Genomic DNA, 23,052 nt, shown 5'->3' on the forward strand with positions numbered 1-23,052 from the left:
TACTCAGAAGTCAGAATTGCATTTTTGTGTACACACGGACATCAAAAATGATCTAAAGTCTGCTCTGTAACGCGATTCTTCTTTCATTTGAGAAACCAATGAATAATAACAATGGACAAGCTATATATTGGTTATTAATTAATTAATTAAACCGGTTCATGTTATTAATTACGGTTTGAAGAAATTGGCATTGAGACGTTTATCAATTAGAGTCTTCAAAGCCGAAGCTATCAAAAGAGCAGCGATAAGCATTCCTAAGCAACCAAGAACAACGTTGAAGCACCAAGCGAAGCTTCTCGTACGAGGTTTCTTAATGGCCACCCACATGAAACATGGGTATGCATAAGACACTGGCACGAATGCGATTCCACCAAGAAGAAGTGACAGTGATGGTAGGAAGGGGAACGCCACGGCTACAAAGAAGGTTAATCCTCCAAAGAAAAGACGAATGCATGTTCTGACCCACCTCGGACACTTGTTCTGCAAAAACACTCCGACACTCTTGTCAGACAATGTGCAGGCGGAAAGAGGGTGATGTGAAAGATGTGACGTACCTCGGGGGAAGAGCCAACCTTCCCCTTATATACATGTCAGCAGTGGGCTCCCCTGGAGGGCAGGCCCATATTCTCAAGGACGCTGTCCCATAGCTGCGGGTGAGCCGTACGGGACGCGTGTCCGGGTCGGTTGGAGGGTGCACAACCGGGCCGGGTGGAGCTCGGGTCGGGTTGACCCGCGAGAGTCCTGGGCCGGGCCGTAACAGTGCCCCCGACGCGTCAGTGAGGGTCGTGAGGGCGGTCGGTGGCGCGTGATGTCCTTGTTCGTGTGTTGCCGTTGAGTCGGCGGACCGTAAGAGAGGCGCGTCTCTCGTGCGCGTGTCCCTTGGTCTGCTGAGGCGTTCGTTCGTCGCTTCGTTCTTTGCGCTGAGCATTAAATGCTCATAATGGTTTGAAAAAACCCCGCGCGTAAAGACCGTTTTGCCCTTGCTTTCTTTCGCGCTTCTCGTGGTGGTTTTTAAACAGTTTCTTCTTTCTTTTTCTCCCACTCTTGCTATTTTCATCCTCTTTTCTCCCTGACATCCAAATTTTCTTGCTCGAGCTATCTTGTGCTTCTCTTTCACACTCCAATTCCTACAGCCATTTCAGGTAATTTCTTGTTTCTTACTTTCTTGTGTTTATACTGTGCCTTATTGTTACGTAGTTGCTGTTTGTGTTTACCTTTGCCTGATGGCTTTCCAATCGTTGGGGTAGATGAATTATGGGAGGGGTACCATTCCGGGGTAGGTTTTTAGGTGACTTGTGCGATAGGTTTAGATTTTAACCGTATTTGGTCATGGTAAAGTTGAAAGGGTGTAGTTTCTGGGTTGTTATGGACCCCCGACCTCATAGACTAACGGATTGGTACCCCGCTGTAGGTATGCCTCGCATTGTCTCCCGGTCTTCCGGATCTGGCGCAGCCTACGACCCGTACGCCTGGGTGACTGACGATATAAAGGCATCGCCCAACCAAATGGATTTGGAGGAGTTGAATGAGTTTCGGCGAGCCGGTCACTTGTGTGGGGGGACGGACGAGGAGGCCAATTATGAGACCGTCGTTCCTGCCCCCCACGAGCGTATTTACGAGCTCAACTTCCATTCTCCTCGCGTCCCCGATTGGATTTGGTTTTACAAGTCCATGTTCACGCAAGTTGGCGTTCGGATACCGTTCTCTGAGTTTCAAATGGCACTCCTAAACCGGATATCCGTCTCCCCCTCTCAGCTCCATCCGAACAGTTGGGCCTCGATCCGCTGTTTCGAAATGGTTTGCGAGTATCTAGAGCTGCCGGTGTCAGTGGACGTCTTCCTCTTTTACTTCAACCTTACCAACCCTTCCAAGCAGGGGAAGGCGAGGAAAGGATTTCTCTCTTTCCGTTCTGGCCAGGGTAGGAGAATATTTGGCCTCTTCGAGGACTCCTACCATGGTTTCAAAGATAAGTATTTCAAAGTCCGTCCCGTCAGAGGTCGTCATCCCTTTTGGTTGTCGTTAGAGGGGGAGCGGCTCATCCCGACTTACTGGAGTTTCGGGGCGGGTTCGAATCCCTTTATCAAGGTGACGTACAAGAGGTTGTCACCTGTAGATAAGCAAATAGCTGACGTACTTTTTGCTATTTTTGAAAAGAACCCCGTGAACCCTCATCTTCTTTTGGGTGAACGGGAGGCCGGCAGGAGCTATATCCGTGAGTTGTCTTATTTGCTTGTCTTTGCGTTTACTGTTGTTTTCTTTATCCGTTTTAACGACTAATGCATTTGTTGTTTGTTGTAGTGGAAATGTCTGCCACTGTGGTCGGACTTGAAAACTTGATGAAGACCTTTTTTGAAGGTAGTGACGACGAGGAAGCGGAGAAGGATGCTGGGGAGGCGGAGGATCAGACCGGGAAGTCGGAGGGTCCAGCCGTAGAGGTTGGAGGTCAGGGCGAGGCTTCTTCTCGGGAGGCCGTTAAGGCGGGGAAAAGACCTATCGAGGATCAGGGTTCCCCTATTCCCGAGGAGGCAACTGGCGGGCACTCAACCGCTTCCCGCCAAGAAGATGATGACGTGGAGCTTATTCACACTCCCAAAAGGCGGAGGTCGTCAGCCAGTCTGGAGGGGGCCCTTAGTATCATGGAGAGAAATTTTGATGCAACAAGGTTTATAGACTCCCAATTGATCCCCGGGACGGAGGAACATTTCCTTGGCACTGAACTGGCTGGGCAGGCTAGATGGATGTATCGGACTTTGCTCCGGGGGGCCGTAATAGCTCGAAAGGCTGAGTTCGAGTTGTCGGGAATGCAAGCCCTCCGAAGGAAGCTTGAGTCCTCTGTTAAAGCCAATAATGATTTCAAAGTTCAAGTTGAGCAGCTCCAGGGTCAGTTGTCCGAAATGGCGGAGAACCTAAAAGTTTCGGAGGAGAAGGCGACCTCCGCTGCCGAGAAGTTGAAAATTTCGGACGATTCGGTGGCCCGCCTAATCGAGCGGGAGATGACCTTGGAGGGCCAGCTGAACTCTGCTCAGGGTCGGGCGGCGGCCTTGGAGAAAGAGCGTGACGAAGATGTCTCGTTGGCCGAGGCCGCTAGGTCGGAAGTCGAGGGGCTCAAAAAGAAGCTGAAGGCTACCAGGGAGCAGGGAAAGAACACCATCTCGATGACCGAAGATGCTTTGAAGTCTCAGCTGAGGATCGCAGCTCCTGATTTCGGCACGTCGTTAATTGGCGTTTTCAAGACTATCCAGGACGGAAAGATTGTTGACATGCCGAGGAAGTGAGGCCTTGTAACTTAAGATATTTTGTAATGGCGTTTGCTGAACAACTTATTGCTTGTTTTTTGTTTTGACTCTTTATAAGTTATACTTATTTGGTCGTTTGGCCGGGTTGCCGTTTACTATATTTGCTGTCGTTGTTTCTCTTGGGGGCTCGCGCCCGTTTTCCCGTTTTATGATTGTTATGGCTTGGGTCGCCGTGGTCGTATTGTCGTCGCCGTTGGCTTTGGCCGTAACGAAGATGGCCCCTGGGGTGATCAATCCCGGTCTGCCGTTTTAAGGCGCGCTCGTGTGCGGCGCACATAGGGAAGAGGTAAACAAGTACGAAAAGAAAGAAAAAAAAGTTTTGACAAGTATGAGTTAATCGTTAGCTAAGCAAATTAATCAATATGGCGAATATTTGATAAGATAAAAAGGTAGATTGTCATGCAAACAAAGCAAGTATTTACTATCTCTTTAGGTTCTCAGGTCGGCGAGTCATCTGGTCATGAGTAGAACCTTCTTAGGCTTCCCGCATTCCATGTTCTGGGCACTTCCTTGCCGTCGAGTCTTTCGAGCTTGTAAGCACCTTTGCCGAGTACCTCCCTTACCCTGTAGGGACCTTCCCAATTTGCTGCCAGCTTACCTTCCCCTGGGATCGGGACGCCGATGTCGTTGCGTCGCAGGACGAGGTCCCTTTCCTCGAAATCTCGTTTGAGGATTTTTGCGTTGTATCGCAGGGCTATTCTTTGTTTCAGCGCCATTTCTGTTAGGTGAGCCATCTCCCTTGTTTCCTCAATCAGGTCCTTCTCGACTGCTTCGCTCATGCCTGCGAGTAGTAGTCGAGGGCTCGGTTCGCCGATTTCGACTGGTATCACCGCATCGACCCCGTATGTTAGGCGAAAGGAAGTTTCCCCCGTAGCGCTTTGCTCGGTTGTCCGGTAAGACCATAGGACGGAGGAGAGTTCGTCAGCCCAGCTTCCTTTCTTATTGTCTAGGCGCTTCTTTAGACCAAGAAGGACGACTTTGTTTGCGGCCTCTACCTGCCCGTTTGTTTGGGGATGTTCTACCGAGGAGAACTTTTGCTTTATCCCTAGGCTAGAGAGGAACTCCATGAACTTCTTGTCTGTGAACTGGGTCCCGTTATCTGAGATGACAACCTCTGGGATACCGAAACGGGTTATCACCTGCCTCCACACGAACTTCCGGCAGTTGGAGGACGATATCGTAGCCAGTGGTTCGGCCTCCACCCATTTGGTGTAGTAGTCAATGGCGACAATGAGGTATTTGACTTGTCCTGGGCCGACCGGGAAAGGTCCCAGGAGGTCGACTCCCCATTGTGCAAAAGGTCGAGTAATCGTTAGAGAGTTTAACTCGGAGGCCGGCGCCCTGTGGAAGTTGGCGTTTTGTTGACACTTTGTGCATTTTTTGACAAATTCCTTTGAGTCCTTCATCATTGTCGGCCAGTAGTACCCCGCTCGAATGAGCTTCCTTGCTAGGGCTTTGCCCCCGATGTGGTGTCCGCAACACCCCTCATGGACTTCTCTAAGCACGTAGTTCGTTTGGTCGGGGTGCAAACACTTCAATAGGGGCTGGCTGAGTCCCTTTTTGAATAGCTGTCCCTGTATGATTGCATATCTGGCCGCCTCCCTTCTTAAAGCTTTGGCTGCTTTCTCATCTTCAGGCAACTTGTCGAGTTCCAGGAAGTTGGTGATGGGGTCCAGCCATGAGGGGCTCGACTTCGCCAAGTAGAGGGCGACCGTTGGTTCCTTCACCATGCCTTGGATGAGCGACCGGTTACCCGATCCTGGCTTTGTGCTCGCCAGCTTCGACAGGAGGTCTGTCCGTGTGTTTCTTTCTCTTGGAACGTGTTGGACAATGACCTCCTAGAACTGGCTTGTCATTTCCTTAACCTTTTCCAAGTATTTTTGGAGGAGGGGGTCCCGGGCTTGGTAGCTTCCGTTTACCTGCGAGGTGACGACTTGGGAGTCGCTGCATACTTCGACCTTCGTCGCCCCGACTTTCCGAGCTAGTGTGAGTCCTCCCAAGAGAGCTTCATATTCTGCTTGGTTGTTGGACACTGGGAAGTCGAACTTGGTTGATTGCTCATAGATGATCCCTGCTGGGCTTTCTAGGATGACCCCTGCTCCCCAGACGTTTGGTTGGAGGCCCCGTCCACGTGAAGCCTCTACCGTGTGCCCGTTTTTTCGGGAGGGTCTCCCGTTACCTCAACTAAAAAGTCTGCCATTGCCTGGGCTTTGATTGCATGTCGGGGTTCATACTGCAAGTCGTATTGCGAGAGCTCGATGGCCCAGGTCATCATCCTACCGGCCAAGTCGGGCCTTTGCAGTACTTGGCGAATCGCTTGATCCGTCCTCACGACTATACGATGGCTCTCGTTGGGTCTTTTCCCCTTCTCTGACGAGCACCGTGGCCATTGCTTCCTCGGTTACCGATAGGTAGAGATAAAGCGGTTCTCCGGCCCTGGGTTTTCCGAGAACTGGTGGTGCCGCTAAGATCTGCTTGAAGTGGTTGAATGCCTCTTCGCACGTTGGGGTCCATTCGAACGTCATTCCTTTTTTCATTAGATTGAAGAAGGGCAGGGCTCTTGCTGCTGACGCGCCGAGGAATCGGGACAAAGCCGTTAACCTCCCGGCAAGTCGTTGAATGTCTTTGATAGAACCCGGGCTCTTCATCTGGAAAACTGCCTGACACTTCTCGGGGTTGGCTTCCACCCCTCTTTGAGTAATCATGAATCCCAGAAACTTTCCGGCTTCCATGGCAAACGCGCACTTGAGCGGATTAAGCCTCATGCCGTGTTGCCGGAGGGAGGAAAAAACGCCATCAAGGTCGCTAAGGAGGTCGTCGGGTCGTGTGGTCTTCGCGAGTATATCATCCACGTAGACTTCTACTGTTTTGCCTATAAGCTCACTGAATATTTTATTCATCAGCCTTTGGTACGTGGCCCCAGCGTTTTTCAAACCAAAAGGCATTACCCTGTAACAATAGATTCCCCCTGGCGTTATGAACGCCATTTTTTCCTCGTCGGGTCGGTGCATCGGTATCTGATTGTATCCTGAGTAGGCATCCATGAAGCTCAGATACCGGTACCCCGCCGCTGCGTCGACGAGTGCATCAATGTTAGGTAGGGGGTAGCAATCCTTGGGACACGCCTTGTTGAGGTCAGAGTAGTCCACGCACATTCTCCATCTCCCACTGTGCTTTTTAACCAGGACCACGTTCGACAACCAGGTCGAGTAGTCAAGTTCTCGGATGAATCCTGCTTCTAGGAGGCTGGCCGTTTGCCTGGCTACCTCTTCTGCCCTTTCTTGCGACATTTTTCTCCTCCTCTGGGCCACTGGCTTGGTTCCCGCCTTGACGGCCAGATGGTGCGATATGAGCTGGGGATCTATCCCGGGCATATCGGCGGGCGTCCAAGCAAAGAGGTCGGCATTAGCCCTGATCATTTCCATCAAAGGCTCCTTCATTTCATGGGGAAGGTTCCTGTTTATGAATGTGAAGTTATCGTCCTCATCGCCGACCCTGAACTTTTCCAAGTCTCCTTCTGGCTCTGGTCTAGGTTTGTCTTCTATCCTGGCGTCCAGGTCAGCAAGGAAGACCCCAGATGCTTCTTTGGACTTTTTCCTGAGAGAAAGGCTGGCGTGGTCGCAAGCGACCGCCGTTTCCAAGTCGCCTTTGATGGATCCTACGGATCCGTCATCCGTGACAAACTTCATCACCAGCAGCTTTGTGCTAATGGCCGCCCCCAGGTCGTTGATGGTTTTCCTCCCCAGGATGATGTTATAAGCCGTGGAGTCTCGTAGTATTACGAAGTCCGCCATGATTGTTCGTCGCTTTTGCCCCTGTCCAACAGAGGTCGGGAGTGAGATGATTCCATCCGGCTTGATGAAGTGGTCCCCCAACCCTACCACACCGTGCTGGTGGGTCGTCAGGTCGGCGTCTCTTAGTCCCAGGGCATCGAAAACGTTTCGAAACATGATGTTCGAGTCTGCCCCCGTATCTACCAGGATTCGTTTGACGAGGCCCGTTCCGACCCTGGCTGTGATGACCATGGGCGGACTTTCCGGTACCTCGTCAAACCATTGGTCCTCTGGGCCGAAGGAGATGGGTGGGATACCTCGGAAACTTCTAACGGTCGAGGTGGAGACCGCTAGGACCTTGGCGTCTTTTTTCTGTGCTGACTTTGACCTTGGGGCGGTGTTCCTGGCTGTTACCACGTTTACCACCGTAAGGCCGTGGTCGTCACCCTCTGGTTCCTGCCGTCGCCTCGTTGACCGGGGGCCATCTTCGCTATCGTGGTCCCGGTTGCGTCTCCTTGGTTCCCGTATAAGGTGAGAGAAGTCGGCAAGTTTCCCATCCCTGATAGCTTGCTCCAGGGCGTCTTTTAGGTCGAAGCAGTCTTGGGTCTTGTGTCCGTAGCCCTTGTGGTACTCACAGTAGAGGTTCTTGTTTCCTCCCGTCCTGTCCTTCAGAGGTCGGGGCTTTGACAGTATCCCCTTTTCCGCTATCTGTTGGTAAACTTCGGTGATTGGTGCAGTGAGGGGGGTATAATTGGTGAACTTCCCAACTCGGGGGAACGGTTTGGGTGTTATACTCGGACCGCCGTCCCTGGCGTGTTCCTTTGGTCTTTCTCTGCCTTCATAGTGCCGGGCTTGGTTGTAGGCGGGCTGACGTTTATTGGCAGCCACGACCCGGCTGACTTCTTCGTCATTGATGTATTCTTTGGCCACGCACTGGATCTCTTGCATTGTCCAAACGGGCTTTGTGGTAAGGTGTTTCCTGAAGTCCTCGTTCGAGAGCCCGTTCGTCAAGCATAGACTTGCCACCGAGTCCGTTAGACCGTCAATCTCCAGGCACTCGTCATTGAAATGGTCCAGGTATTTCCTGGTCGGCTCTCCGGGTCTCTGTGTCACCCCTAGCAAATTGATTGGGTGTTTGGCTTTGACAATCCTGGTCGTGAATTGAGCCAAGAAGGCGTGGCTGATGTCAGAGAATTGAGTCACCGAGCCCTGCGGGAGGTTGTTGAACCACCGTATCGCTGGGCCCGCCAGGGTGACCGGGAAGGCGCGACATCTGACCTCGTCTCCTACCCCTTCCAGGTTCATTCTGGCCTCAAAGGCCGTCAAGTGTTCCAGGGGATCTTGTGTTCCATCATACTTCATGTCCGTTGGCTTGTCGAAGTGTTTCGGCAGCCGGACCTCGAGCACGGAACGGTGGAAGGGGGTCGCTCCTATTATCACTGGTCCCCGGGTAGTTCTCCCCGGCTCGCCATTCTCCCGACGGGCGTTCTCTTCGCCTCTGTTCGACGCGCGCCGTCTCTCGTGTCAGGCGTAAATGATGGGGTCCCGACTTCTTCTTCTGGCTCGTCCCCGTCCCCCCGTGCTCTCTGACTCGTATTGGGGGCTGGGTGAGCGCCTCGAGCGGCTCCTTGAACGGGAGCGGGTGGGGCTCCGCTCCGGAGTGCGTTGGTCGCGTTCTCTCTCGGCTAGCCGGCGCTCTAAGTCTTTCATCCTATGGCGCAACTCTTGCATTATCCTGGCGTGGTTGTCGCCAGTACCTCCGAAGGGGCGTCTTTCGTGAGTCTGCGTCGTGTCCCTCGGAGGCGACCTCTGCTGTTGTCGGGTATCTGTCGGAACGGCGCCTCCCCCAAGCACGGGAGGCGCAGCCTCGCTACCTGTCTCAGTCTGGACTAGTACGAAGTCCATGTTTGATCCCCACAGACGGCGCCAATGTTCGGTAGATCGGCTACCAGACGGTTCGGGTCAGGATTCGGAGTGATGGAGGGGCTCGTCTGGCTACGATCGTCCAGTCCAAGAGGAGCGAGGTCCCGAGTACACGCTCTTGTCAGACAATGTGCAGGCGGAAAGAGGGGTGATGTGAAAGATGTGACGTACCTCGGGGGAAGAGCCAACCTTCCCCTTATATACATGTCAGCAGTGGGCTCCCCTAGAGGGCAGACCCATATTCTCAAGGACGCTGTCCCATAGCTGCGGGTGAGCCGTACGGGACACGTGTCCGGGTCGGTTGGAGGGTGCACAACCGGGCCGGGTGGAGCTCGGGTCGGGTTGATCCGCGAGAGTCCTGGGTCGGGCCGTAACAATTAGTTAAGTTAAAATTCTTGCCTGGTTTCCGTAAGCCCAAAATCCGGGAAGAGCCAGGGGATAAAGCACATGGCAATTATTGCGTACGAAATGATCACTCCTCTACGCATTTTTACGTTGGATTTCTCTTTCAAATCTGATGGAAGCGTTCCCTGTGTAACCATAGATACATAAATGAATTGGTTTGATCTAATTTTCAAAATCATAATCTTAACTATGATTTTTTATAAATATATTTTTATGTGAATAATTATAAACTCAAAATTTTTTTGGGTGTAATTTTTTTTTTTATAATTATAAACTCGAATATAATTAATGACTCACCTGTATTTCGAGTATAAGATTATGTCCCCGGAAAGCAAGCAAAATGATTCCAATGGAATTCATAACGTCATTAGCCTCAGCCACGTTACTTCCATGCATCGTTGTTACCATAATTCGTTAATGTTTATCCATGCCTTCTGATTTCTCTTTAATCTCGGCGTACGCCGCTGCCGTTGATTTCTGCGGCGAGAGTGGTTCCTCTTTCACGTATACCGCCGCTGCTGTGGCTAGGGTTAGCAACAGCGTGATTGAAACGAAGAAGCAGCTTTTCAGGTGGGCGCAGTACACATCGCAAGCTTTCGTTCTTGTGAACGGGAAGATGTGATGGAGACCGCTGTAGGAACCGGCGGCGTATCCTAGGACGTTTCCCACCTCCATGAAAAAGGAGAAGCCAGCGTTGGCCATCCGCATTTTCCGTTGGTCTCCGGCGGCGAGGTCGGCGAGAAGTGCCCGGCATGGAGCTTGAAGCATGTTGTTGGCAACGTCGAGGATCTAGAACCCGACCACGAAGATGGCTATGGCACGCGGGCGGGCCTTCTTCTCGAGCGAGTCACCAAACATGTGTCCCATGTCAGCAGCGTAGCCTATAAGGAGCACTGCAATGGCGACCGCTAAGGCTCCGGCAGCAATGAAAGGCCGTCGGCGTCCAAACCGTGACGTGCAGCAGGTAGTAGCCTACTATGGGCTGTACGAGCATCCCACTTATGGGTCCGCAAAATAAGATGTAAACTGCGGAAGTGTGTGGGATACCAAGGAGGTGAACCTACGGCATCAGTAAGGATAGCTGTAGAGCCCACCCAAACTGAACACCGGCGGTGATAGACGCCACGACGATGATCTGACGTAGAAGATTCGGCTTTGGTGGTAGTGCAGATTGGTTCTCTAAGTTGAGAGAAAGGAACTCCATTGTTTTTTTGAAAGAGTAAGTAATGTGTCTTTGTGAATTGTGTGTTAGGGTGTGGAGTTAAGGGGAAGGGGTGTGAGAGTTTTATAATAGAATAGGGAAGTATGAAGGTTATGTTAATTAATTTGAGTTATAAATAACATAAATAAGGTTAGATTATTTAAAAAGTGATCTACACTTTTATAGAATAATTAGTTAAAAATTAAAAAAATGTTATTTTATTTCTATATTTGATAAAGTTTATTATGCTCTAAATATATTATTTAGGTATTTATTATGGTGAAATATATTGGTCAAGAATTTAATTCATTTGTAAATTTGGTTATGGCTATTGCTGTGATGATTAATGTCTTTTTTCCACTAGAATCTTTGACCAAGGTGTAAATTAACATTATTGTAAATATGGATTATTTGAAAAGTTATTCTTGCCAACACAAGAATACAGCATATAAATAAGCAATTAGCACTTAGCAGTAAGCACCATTGCTCACTCCAGGGTATATTCCTCCTGTTGTTATAGCTGGAACATTCGCAGCTAACGCTCTGCTCATAAAGGACTTTGCACGCGCTGCATAGCTTGTGTCATCGCAAACATCAACATATGCAGTCTGCATCAAGAAACATATCGAAAATGATAGTCAGGTGTTGCAAACATGCACATTTAAAAGGCAGGAACCAAGATATATGCCTGCATGTAGGTGCGGAGAGATTTTCAATATCATATATAACATGAGCAAGGATTAAATGTTGAATATAGAATATGGTACCTTAGTGTTTATGGCAGCTTCAAGCACACTGCATTTTTCTGCTTGTTGGAATGGCCCCGCCGTATGAACTACAAGATCCACATCTGCATAAAGCAGAGCCTTAAGATATCATTATCACTGAATTTTCCCATCAATATCATTATCACTCCAAACATTTAAACTTACATAACCGTATAACTGTATTACAATACAATATAAATTTTACGGCAGTATCAACAACATCAATTCACCACACAAAATAAACAAACAAGCAAGCAAGTAAATGAAAAGCCAGTTGACAAAATGTGATGTTACTGCAACTACCTTCTTTTAAGTTTTAACTAACTAATACTGTACAATCTATTTAGAGTAGTTATGATTACCTTGCAGAGCAGTTTGGAGTGAATCTTGATCATTGAGATCAACCTGAGAAAAACCAGAATTGCCCCCGAGTTTTGCAACCAAAGCTTCACCTTTCTCTCTGTTGTTACCATACTTGAATAGAATGAATTACTCATATTCACAGTAAACTACGTTAGTAAACAGTAATTGTTATATACATAAAGGTGCTGCTGAATAGCAGAGCAGATGATAACATGGAAGAGAGAGAGAGAGAGAGAGAGAGAGAGAGAGAGAGAGAGAGAGAGAGAGAGAGAGAGAGAGAGAGAGAGAGAGAGAGAGAGAGAGAGAGAGAGAGAGAGAGAGACCTGTTTCTGCCAGCGACGAGGATGCGGAGATCGGGGCAAAGGTTGGAGAGAGCAATGGCGGTGGATCCACCGACCCTACCTGTTCCGCCAAGAACCAAGACTGTCGAGTTGCGGGTCTTCTCCGGAAGCTGAACCCTCTCAAACTCAATGTTCCTGCTGCTTGTTTGGAGTTGGCTCTTGGCTTTGAGCTTCGAATTCAGCGGCAACCATTTAATATTCAACGGCACTGCAGCTGGCGCCATTGAATTGAAGGAATCAGTGAACAAAGCTCCCTCTTCTTTTTCTTTTTTCTTTCTAATTTCTGCACTGTATTATCAACTTATCGTCTGCTCGTTTTTGTTATCTTTTGTAATTTTGTTTATATTTGGCTGTTGTGCTGACGTGGTCACAAACGCTTCTTACATACTTGGCAAAATTGACGCCACTAGAAACTAGAAAGTAGAAAGTAGAAACCATGCCATGTCGTCGTCCCTTGCACTTCTAACAAGGATTCCGCTAGGGAGACAATGGACTATTTGTACAATGTGTGAACATGCTCTATACTATCTAGAATAATCATCCGAGTACTAGTGATAATAAACATCTTCCTAAAAACTTAAACTAATTTTAGAGTTCATCAAGGATCAAACTCTTGACCTTTCGGATCTAACACTCTAATACCATGTTATGGTACCACTCATCCAGAACCCGACCACGAAGATGGCTATGACGCGCGGGTAGGCCTTCTTCTCGAGCGAGTCACCAAACATGTGTCCCATGTCAGCAGCGTAGCCTATAAGGAGCACTGCAATGGCGACCGCTAAGGCTCCGGCAACAATGAAAGGCCGCCGGCGTCCAAACCGCGACGTGCAGCGGTCACTATAGTAGTCTACTATGGGCTGCACGAACATCCCACTTATGGGTCCGCAAAATAAGATGTAAGCTGCGGAAGCGTGTGGGATATCAAGGAGGTGAACGTACGGCAACAATAAGAATAGCTGTAGAGCCCACCCAAACTGAACACCGGCGACGATAGACGCCACGACGATGATCTGACGTAGAAGATTCGGCTTTGGTAGTAGTGTAGACTGGTTCTCTAAGTTGAGAGAAAGGAACTCCATTGTTTTTTTAAAAGAGTAAGTAGTGTGTGTGTTTGTGAATTGTGTGTTACTGTGTTTGAAAGAGTTTAATTCAAGTAGTATGTGTGTTTGTGAATTGTGTGTTAGGGTTTGGAGTTAAGGAGAAGGAGTGTGGGAGTTTTATAATAGAACAAGGGAGTATGAAGGTTATGTTAATTAATTTGAGTTATAAATAACATAAACAAGGTTAGATTATTTAAAAAGTGATCTACACTTTTATAGAATAATTAGTTAAAAATTAAAAAAATGTTATTTTATTTCTATATTTGATAAAGCCTATTATGCTCTAAATATATTGTTTAGATATTTATTATGGTGAAATATATTGGTCAAGAATTTAATTCATTTGTAAATTTGGTTATGGCTATTGCTGTAAATTTGGTTATGGCTATTGCTGTAAATTAAAATATTTTGTCCTAGTGACAATACAGTTACTTTTGCATTAGTTTTATGTATCATGGATTAATATTTCTTTCTTAAAATAAATATTTTCCCAAGTCTAAAAACATTGGAACACCCCTGTTTGTAAAACTATCACAGAACTTTCTTTGGAAGGAAAGTTATCAAACTTGAAGTTTAAACTTTAAACAACTTCGCTGCCAAGCTTGCTCATCTTGTGGAGATGGAGGTGAAACATAGATGTAATCAGATACTTGAACTCGGATTTCCTTTAGGTGGAATTGCCAAGCTGTTTGCTCAAGAATGGGAGGGTGATGTAACTGTTGTTATGCCTGCAACTCTTGCTCAGTACTCGAAAATTATACAGAATCCTTCATATATGGAACTTCAGAAGGCAAACAACCAAGGGAGAAGATGCACCTGGGAGAAGCTTTCGGCCATAAAAGCTAATTGCGGAATTGAGCTTGCTCTTGATGAGTGTGTTGTAATGCTCAATCATATGAGAAGACTCAAACGAAGTGCTGCAAGAGCGGCAGCTGCTGTTTCTTCTCAAGGTCCCGGTTTTCCCCCTGCTGTCAAGTTCTGTGGTGCAAGAAGAATTCCTTCATGGAATGTTATTGCACGAGAAAATTCAACAGGATCCCTTGAAGATCTTATTCTAGGCGCTAACGGTCCCAATGAAACCTCCGGTAAAAATTGGAAGTCCAACCGTAGCGCATATGATGGAAGTGACTGTGAATCTGAATGTAGTGACTCAAATTCTTGGACAAGAACTGGGGGGCCTTTAATGAGAACTACTTCGTCCAATCTGTTCATTGACTTCGTCCAGCACTTAGAAATCGATATTGAACCTAGTACAAGCATGCCGGGTCGTACTACGCCTCACGATTTTCAATATCACAGTCCCAGGGTGACAACACCGGATAGGAGCTCCTCAGAATCCGACCAGAGGGAAAACGGCAACAAGGTTTTCACGAATGGATCTAGCATAATGGTAACTGAAGGCGATCTTTTGCAGCCTGAAAGGATCCATAATGGGATTGTGTTCAATGTTATCAAGAAAGAAGACTTGTCACCTTCAAGTAGGAGTCATGATAGTTTTAGCAATGAAGTCGCCGAGTCTGTCCAAATTTATTGTCCAGGGAAGGAGATGGAATAGTATTATAATAAAAAAAACTTTATGAAACATCAAATACGTATTTTTATATATAGTGGCTGAAAATTTTAAATGTACACGTAATATGATTAGCTAAAGGGTATACTAGCAATGAGTTAAACAAATCAACTCAGCATTATACACTGGTTACAAATAAATAGTTTATACAGGAAATTCCATTAAATAGTTCTATTCCTACGAAAGAATGAATCATCTCTCAAAGGACTATACATTCATTACATTGTACCCTACAGTGTAACATGAGAACTTTGCTGGATTTCACGTTTGCTTTGATATGGACAGAAGATTCAAACATATATTCCTAACCCGAGCTCCTTTGGATTTGTTTCAATCGTCCACGGTGACCTGTTTAGTACCAAAGAGAAGAGAAAAGAAAACAGCATAAATTCAAAATATCAAAGAAAGTCACCAGTAAATAACTAAATATAGAGCTACATTTTGAAAGTTCATGAGTTCACCTGTTCATTACAAAATTAAATGTTCCCTGGCTAGCACGCTGGAGAAGAACTTCTCTGGCCTCAATTGCAAGTCCTTGAGCCTGCATGTGGAATTCGATCAAATAGTTATAGGACAAAAAGGAAAAAAGTGTGTTCTAAAATCTTAAGGATACAGGTCTAAAATAAAATGTGGCCAAAGAATAAAGAAGGATTGATAAACAATGTATATGCATACTTCTTCAGGAAACCAAACACCAGGTTGTGTGCTTCCTTCAAGAATCGCAAGTGCAAATGCTGCTGTTGCAATTCCTACAGATCTGGAAGAATGTACATACTGTGTTGATCATGATCATAACTAATTAATTGACCATATATTCAGTCTTTATGAAATTAACATCATTAAAGGATATAAATTTTACTGCATAATTTTTTCATTAATTAAAAATCATGCAAAAATTTAAAACGAGAAGAAAAAAAAAACGAAAGAACTTACATGGAAAGTTTGCTATGACTGAAGAGGCCAACCTTGCTGCGGCCACTTGAAAGCTCCAAATCAACCTGTCCAGAAGATAAGATGACATAACTGGCTACATTGTTTTTGTTAGTTTCTTGTATCTTATTGAACATCATAACAACAGTACTGCAATGTTTAAAGAGGAAAGAGGGAAAAAAAAAAAGAAAGGAACAGAAAAGGATTTTGAAGGAGCACTAGTTTCATCCTACTTATTTGCCTCACCCTCATTGATACACGTTCCCCAGCAATCCCATCAACTGCTCGAACAACAGGATCAAATAACTCAACCAACATTTGGACTTTACTCCTGTCTCTCAGAAATTCCTGCATAATTATTTAAAAGTATTCACATTATAATTAATCCTCTCTTCGGCTCATAATATCTGTCACAGTTCATCATGAATGTACTTTCTTGTATGCCAAGTGCAAATTCTTGTACTTTCTTGTATGCCAAATGCAAATTCTGGGCACAGTTCATTGTATTGAGGTGACATGTTTAATGAAAACTGTTAGTAACAGAACTTATGGTTTGGGAGCATACCGGAGGAAGAAGATTGGTCATAGCTTCCATTCCCCAATTCCAAAAAAATGGTGCTGTTCCGAATCGAGCACTTACAGTTGGCACTCCTAGAATCTCAAACGCACTTCTAACCTCTGGTAAATTCCTGAAAACCATGTATTGAAGTGGAATCCTAATTTCTGAAGAAAGCAAATATATGGGGATAATTAAATGAATTGGTAGAAGAATGAAGACCACATTTCATATCATATCATATCATATCATATATGAATATGATACAAACAGTTCCATGATCTTCTTGTGCAAGCTTTGTAAAATGACCAGAATATCATCTCCACAGATTTTACAACTTAACTAATAATAAGTAAAAGACTCAATTACGGTGTATAATTATTTTTCTTTTTAAACACAGTTCCACGGGATGTTTAGATTTCAAGCACTTCTATATCTATAACTTACAATAGATAAACATCTCTTTTGCCAATCCCTTTTCCAAAATCTACATTGAGCATTCCACTATATGGCTTCAGTTTGATCTTTTCTCCTAGTTGAACATTCCAGCATCATCATTTAAATCCTACAAACAAAATGGTAATTAACCTAGATAAAAACAAAAAACTTAAACTATGTAGACAACAACCTTTGCTATATGCAATCACTTCCTCTCCCAACAACAAGAAGCTAGTAGCCAATATGGTTGGACCAGCACCACCAGTTCCAGCTGTATAGTATGAGAACCTGAGGAAAAGATAGCAAATTATAATTTGATAAATCAACAAGAAATCCCAGAAAATAAAGGGTCTAACACTGGATAAACTTAGTCATCACTCATGTCCTTTTTTAAAATTCAGATTTTCATTCATTTTTCTACTAAGCTTAATTTGTCTCAGCAGCAAAAAGAAAAGGCATATATACATTAGATTGATGAAAAGGTTTGTTATGAAGATTAATGAAACTAGAATTGACTATAAACAATTTAGAGAGAGAGAGAGAGAGATGGTCGATCACCTTAACCTTTCTGGCTTATCTTCTTCAGTTTCAGTTTCTGCAGCACGGACTAGCTCTGCTGCCATGACTAAAGACAAAATTGTAGAAAGTTTTAGCAATACATATAGCAGCAACTGACCACTAAAATTACAATATGCGCTTCAACCCATATTGCCAAGTAAATAAGAATGACAAGCCCAAAAAATACATTCACAACAACAGCTTATATCATTCTTCATAATCATCTGAAAAGAAAAATGCATTGCCGAGTAACAACTTTTGCCATACACGTATTTTCCGGGTCAATTTAATATGGATTATTTGAAAAGTTATTCTTGCCAACACAAGAATACAGCATATAAATAAGCAATTAGCACTTAGCAGTAAGCACCATTGCTCACTCCAGGGTATATTCCTCCTGTTGTTATAGCTGGAACATTCGCAGCTAACGCTCTGCTCATAAAGGACTTTGCACGCGCTGCATAGCTTGTGTCATCGCAAACATCAACATATGCAGTCTGCATCAAGAAACATATCGAAAATGATAGTCAGGTGTTGCACATGCACATTTAAAAGGCAGGAACCAAGATATATGCCTGCATGTAGGTGCGGAGAGATTTTCAATATCATATATAACATGAGCAAGGATTAAATGTTGAATATAGAATATGGTACCTTAGTGTTTATGGCAGCTTCAAGCACACTGCATTTTTCTGCTTGTTGGAATGGCCCCGCCGTATGAACTACAAGATCCACATCTGCATAAAGCAGAGCCTTAAGATATCATTATCACTGAATTTTCCCATCAATATCATTATCACTCCAAACATTTAAACTTACATAACCGTATAACTGTATTACAATACAATATAAATTTTACGGCAGTATCAACAACATCAATTCACCACACAAAATAAACAAACAAGCAAGCAAGTAAATGAAAAGCCAGTTGACAAAATGTGATGTTACTGCAACTACCTTCTTTTAAGTTTTAACTAACTAATACTGTACAATCTATTTAGAGTAGTTATGATTACCTTGCAGAGCAGTTTGGAGTGAATCTTGATCATTGAGATCAACCTGAGAAAAACCAGAATTGCCCCCGAGTTTTGCAACCAAAGCTTCACCTTTCTCTCTGTTGTTACCATACTTGAATAGAATGAATTACTCATATTCACAGTAAACTACGTTAGTAAACAGTAATTGTTATATACATAAAGGTGCTGCTGAATAGCAGAGCAGATGATAACATGGAAGAGAGAGAGAGAGAGAGAGAGAGAGACCTGTTTCTGCCAGCGACGAGGATGCGGAGATCGGGGCAAAGGTTGGAGAGAGCAATGGCGGTGGATCCACCGACCCTACCTGTTCCGCCAAGAACCAAGACTGTCGAGTTGCGGGTCTTCTCCGGAAGCTGAACCCTCTCAAACTCAATGTTCCTGCTGCTTGTTTGGAGTTGGCTCTTGGCTTTGAGCTTCGAATTCAGCGGCAACCATTTAATATTCAACGGCACTGCAGCTGGCGCCATTGAATTGAAGGAATCAGTGAACAAAGCTCCCTCTTCTTTTTCTTTTTTCTTTCTAATTTCTGCACTGTATTATCAACTTATCGTCTGCTCGTTTTTGTTATCTTTTGTAATTTTGTTTATATTTGGCTGTTGTGCTGACGTGGTCACAAACGCTTCTTACATACTTGGCAAAATTGACGCCACTAGAAGTGTTTGAAAGAATTTAATTCAAATAGTGTGTGTTTGTGAATTGTGTTTTAGGGTGTTGAGTTAAGGGGAAGGGGTATGGGAGTTTTATAATAGAATAGGGAAGTATGAAGGTTATGTTAATTAATTTGAGTTATAAATAACATAAATAAGGTTTGATTATTTAAAAAGTGATCTACACTTTTATAGAATAATTAGTTAAAAATTAGAAAAATGTTATTTTATTTCTATATTTGATAAAGTCTATTATGCTCTAAATATATTGTTTAGGTATTTATTATATATGGTGAAATATATTGGTTAAGAATTTAATTTATTTGTAAATTTAGTTATGGCTATTGCTGTGATGATTAATGTTTTTTTTCCACTAGAATCTTTGACCAAGGGTGTAAATTAATATTATTGTAAGTTTATTTCTTTCATTTTCAATGGTACAATCCTGATGTCATTCTTCTGGAAGATCTTTTAGAGAGCTTGTGCTTTGCCTATATATGATTTTCCTTGTCAAATTTTTTTTTGCTGAGTTTTTTAATTTAAGTTACATCGATTTTGATAGATAACAAATTAGACAATTGAGTATTGCTACCATTATTAGCACATTTCTTATTGGTATAGTTCACAGGATACTGTCTGCCGGGTGCCTACTCATACTAACATTCTATTTCTTGTAACAGGTGTTAGATACCCGTGGACATTTTTGTTGGTTGCCTTGGGTATGGTTTATGGCCACCGATGATTCTTATATCAGAAATTGTCCAGACCTTCTTCCTAGCAGATTTCTTTTACTACTATGTCAAAAGGTTGGTTTAGAATATTGTACAGTCCCTTATGTTGCAGCTTTGGCATAGAATCTTGAGGTCCTTCTAGCATGACTTCTTATAATATTTATTTTGTTGGAGGTCAGCTTGTTCTTCTAGCATGATAATAAACTTGTGATGCATAATATAAAATTCCTTGATAAGAGTTTTGTTGAAATTAATTTATTAGATTTTTTTTATTTTATCATTAAAGCATTGAACTTGTATTCGATTGTGATATATCAGTATCACACACCACACCTCTATGACAACAATAACATTGCATCCCTCAGTCAATCTTCTATCAATTTTCTTCTCAGTGTCTAGGAGAAACTCTTAAATTGCTGTGTCAAGCTCAAAGAGAAGCTTCTCAGTACCCCCTATTCATGTCATTTTTTGGAGTCGAAATTCCATGAATAACTCCATATTTTAGTTGGTGTAATAGTTTGGGCTTGATTCTTATCACGGATTTCAAGTTTTTGCTGAAAACCCTACTCTAGATATTAGAGAAGTAGAGAGGACAAAGTGGAGTAAGTCCCGGAAAAAAAAAAGGAAAAAAGTAGAGTATGGCGGGTGAGATGCGAAAAATTTAATTTTCAACCCATCCAAGTTAATAAAATATAACTCAAGTCCAAAAAAAAAAAAAGTTAATATAACTAAATTTTATATTAACAGAGTAACTCATAATTTTCAACATTTAATTGGATAATAATATAAATGTTTTACACTATTGCATATCGAAATTTAAAACTATATATAACGAGGATACACTCTTGTTAACACTATTTTTTTTTTCAAAAAAAAAATTTGTTACTTTTTATGTATTACCACAATTATTAAATTTGACTATAATGAGTGCGAGCGAACTGGTTCGAATCGAGTTGATCGAACTGTATGTGTTCATCACACCTTCACAAATAATTTTAAAATGGCTAAAATAAAAATCGAACTTATAAAGAATGTTTATACACAATTTTTTTATTCGCTAAACTATGTTTAATCTTTTGTTTTGTATCATAGAAAACATATATATCTATATTTAAAAATAAAAATGCTACTTCACGAGTCGTCCATATCCCACTACAACAGAGGAATGGTGTATCATATATAACTCCATTTCAAAATAATTTTGACATTCTGATAGATTGAATAGCACTACAAACAGCTATTCAAACTTTAATATATTTACATACTCAGAAGTCAGAATTGCATTTTTGTGTACACACGGACATCAAAAATGATCTAAAGTCTGCTCTGTAACGCGATTCTTCTTTCATTTGAAAAACCAGTGAATAATAACAATGGACAAGCTATATTTTGGTTATTAATTAATTAACAATTAACCTTCAATGACTTAACTTAATTCTGCTAGTTTAATTAATTAATTAATTAAATCGGTTCATGTTATTAATTACGGTTTGAAGAAATTGGCATTGAGACGTTTATCAATTAGAGTCTTCAAAGCCGAAGCTATCAAAAGAGCAGCAATGAGCATTCCTAAGCAACCAAGAACAACATTGAAGCACCAAGCGAAGCTTCTCGTACGAGGTTTCTTAATGGCCACCCACATGAAACATGGGTATGCATAAGACACTGGCACGAATGCGATTCCACCAAGAAGAAGTGACAGTGATGGTAGGAAGGGGAACGCCACGGCTACAAAGAAGGTTAATCCTCCAAAGAAAAGACGAATGCATGTTCTGACCCACCTTGGACACTTGTTGTTCTTTCTGGCTGTGATTTTGAATTCAATGTTGTCGAAAAATGGCATCGCATACACTTGGTAGCTGCTCAGGCAATGTAGAATTACCAAAAAGTACATTGCTCCTATTGTGAACTTCGTCACTTGATGAGCGTGCATGTGTGCAAACGAAGTTAATAGCCCGTCTTTTTCAATCTGCAACAAAGGAACATACATACATTAAGTTTGTCAAACTAATAGAGGTAATGAATCAATATATATATATACATAGATGCAAATTATTAGTGAAGTTAAAATTCTTGCCTGGTTTCCGTAAGCCCAAAATCCGGGAAGAGCCAGGGGATAAACGCACATGGCAATTATTGCGTACGAAATGATCACTCCTCTACGCATTTTTACGTTGGATTTCTCTTTCGAATCTGATGGAAGCGTTCCCTGTGTAACCATAGATACATAAATGTCAATCTAATTTGATTATAGAGTCTCTCTACCCACATGTGAAAATACAGAGATATATCAGTTTAGACAAATATTATAAATTATTTATGGAATCTTAATTAAAATTTTGAAAATCAAGCTGAATATTAGATTAATAAAATTTAAAATTAAAAAATTTAAGGTTTAATAGGTGTTGAACTAATTAAATATAATAAAATAATATATTTTTAAAAAATTTGACTGATTTAATCGATTAATTAATTTTTCAAAAGGTTTTTTTTTTTAAATAATACTAAAAATTATTAAAATTTATTATTTGTGGCCATCATTTTTAACTATTAATCTAATTCTTTTAGTTTAATAACTTAATAACAATATATTTTGATCCACATTTTTAAGTATTGATGACCAAAAATAATAAATTTTGATGACTTTCTGATATTTTTCTTTTTTTAATTCATTATAAATTCATTTTTATCTTGAACTAACTTGGTCTAGTAACTAATTTTTAATGAATCCAATTAAATCAATTGGTTATCTAATTTTCAAAATCATAATCTTAACTATATCATTTTATAAATATATTTTTGTGTAAATAATTATAAACAATTTCTTTTTGTGTCATTTTTTTTTTGTCTGATTAGAAGCTCAAATATAATTAATGACTCACCTGTATTTCGAGTATAAGATTATGGCCCCGGAAAGCAAGCAAAATGATTCCAATGGAATTCATAACGTCATTAGCCTTAGCCACGTTACTTCCATGCATCGTTGTACTATAGGACACGTCATCATTGGGCTTACCCGTCTTGACGGAGATGGCCCAAAAGAGTGTGCAATAGGCGATGGCGGCGACGGAGCCGACGGCGGAAACAGCAGCCATTGAATTGAGGTTTGGCAACTGAGCTATGAGAATGGCTATGCAAGTAAAGATCAAATACCACTGAACTCCAGTTAGTGAGTGGAGAGTACAATTATCCTTTTCACAAAGTGTCTTGAATAGTAGGTCTAGGGTTCCACCACCGGTGATAATTAAGATTACGCACGTTCCTCCGGAGAGGTAACTCACCGGAAATAGTGCTGCTACCTTCCCTAGTTTCTTACCTAACATTTATATAACATAGGTTAGGTTTGTGTTAGAAAAATCCACTCTTTTAAAGAACATGCCAAAAAAATTATAATTATTCAAAGTACAGCACAT

At 42.9% G+C, this 23,052-nt stretch overlaps 4 protein-coding genes and 1 pseudogene across 5 annotated transcripts in view; 1 reads left to right on the forward strand and 4 right to left on the reverse strand.

The window, feature by feature from the left end:
- Positions 9,797-13,151, reverse strand: LOC107632481 (annotated as a pseudogene).
- LOC107629586 lies at positions 10,936-12,402 on the reverse strand. Its single transcript, XM_016332401.2, has 4 exons — positions 12,052-12,402; positions 11,728-11,825; positions 11,366-11,448; positions 10,936-11,206 (listed from the first exon to the last, which is right to left on the reverse strand). The coding sequence occupies exons 1-4, from the start codon at positions 12,291-12,293 to the stop codon at positions 11,066-11,068; spliced, it is 564 nt and encodes a 187-aa protein (XP_016187887.1). The 5' UTR covers positions 12,294-12,402; the 3' UTR covers positions 10,936-11,065.
- On the forward strand, positions 13,792-14,727 carry LOC107632480 (triacylglycerol lipase SDP1-like). The gene has a single exon (XM_016336156.1). The coding sequence runs from the start codon at positions 13,792-13,794 to the stop codon at positions 14,725-14,727; it is 936 nt and encodes a 311-aa protein (XP_016191642.1).
- LOC107629585 lies at positions 14,798-18,887 on the reverse strand. 2 transcript variants are annotated; one of them, XR_001617994.2, is made up of 13 exons: positions 18,487-18,887; positions 18,241-18,338; positions 17,879-17,961; positions 17,595-17,721; positions 17,225-17,291; positions 16,857-16,954; positions 16,676-16,760; positions 16,238-16,361; positions 15,919-16,020; positions 15,676-15,740; positions 15,418-15,516; positions 15,204-15,283; positions 14,798-15,090 (listed from the first exon to the last, which is right to left on the reverse strand). XR_001617994.2 is itself a non-coding variant. In XM_016332400.2 (13 exons), exons 1-13 carry the CDS (start codon positions 18,726-18,728, stop codon positions 15,033-15,035), a joined length of 1,311 nt encoding a protein of 436 aa, XP_016187886.1. In that variant the 5' UTR covers positions 18,729-18,871; the 3' UTR covers positions 14,798-15,032. The 2 variants fall into 2 exon arrangements, 1 of the variants encoding a protein (XP_016187886.1); XM_016332400.2 differs by having other exon boundaries at positions 15,418-15,499; positions 18,487-18,871.
- The window catches only part of LOC107629584 (lysine histidine transporter-like 8), a 5,179-nt gene continuing 2,913 nt past the window's right edge, over positions 20,787-23,052 (reverse strand). Inside the window, exons 4-6 of the mRNA XM_021118119.1 lie at positions 22,522-22,955; positions 21,717-21,848; positions 20,787-21,608 (exon numbers count right to left, since the gene is read on the reverse strand). Of these exons, the coding sequence (XP_020973778.1) occupies positions 21,123-21,608; positions 21,717-21,848; positions 22,522-22,955 (1,052 nt within the window). The 3' untranslated portion in view covers positions 20,787-21,122. The remainder of the gene's footprint in view (positions 21,609-21,716; positions 21,849-22,521; positions 22,956-23,052) is intronic.

The sequence above is a fragment of the Arachis ipaensis genome, chromosome B03 (assembly GCF_000816755.2).
Source record: "Arachis ipaensis cultivar K30076 chromosome B03, Araip1.1, whole genome shotgun sequence".
In the NCBI taxonomy this organism is placed as follows: domain Eukaryota; kingdom Viridiplantae; phylum Streptophyta; class Magnoliopsida; order Fabales; family Fabaceae; genus Arachis; species Arachis ipaensis.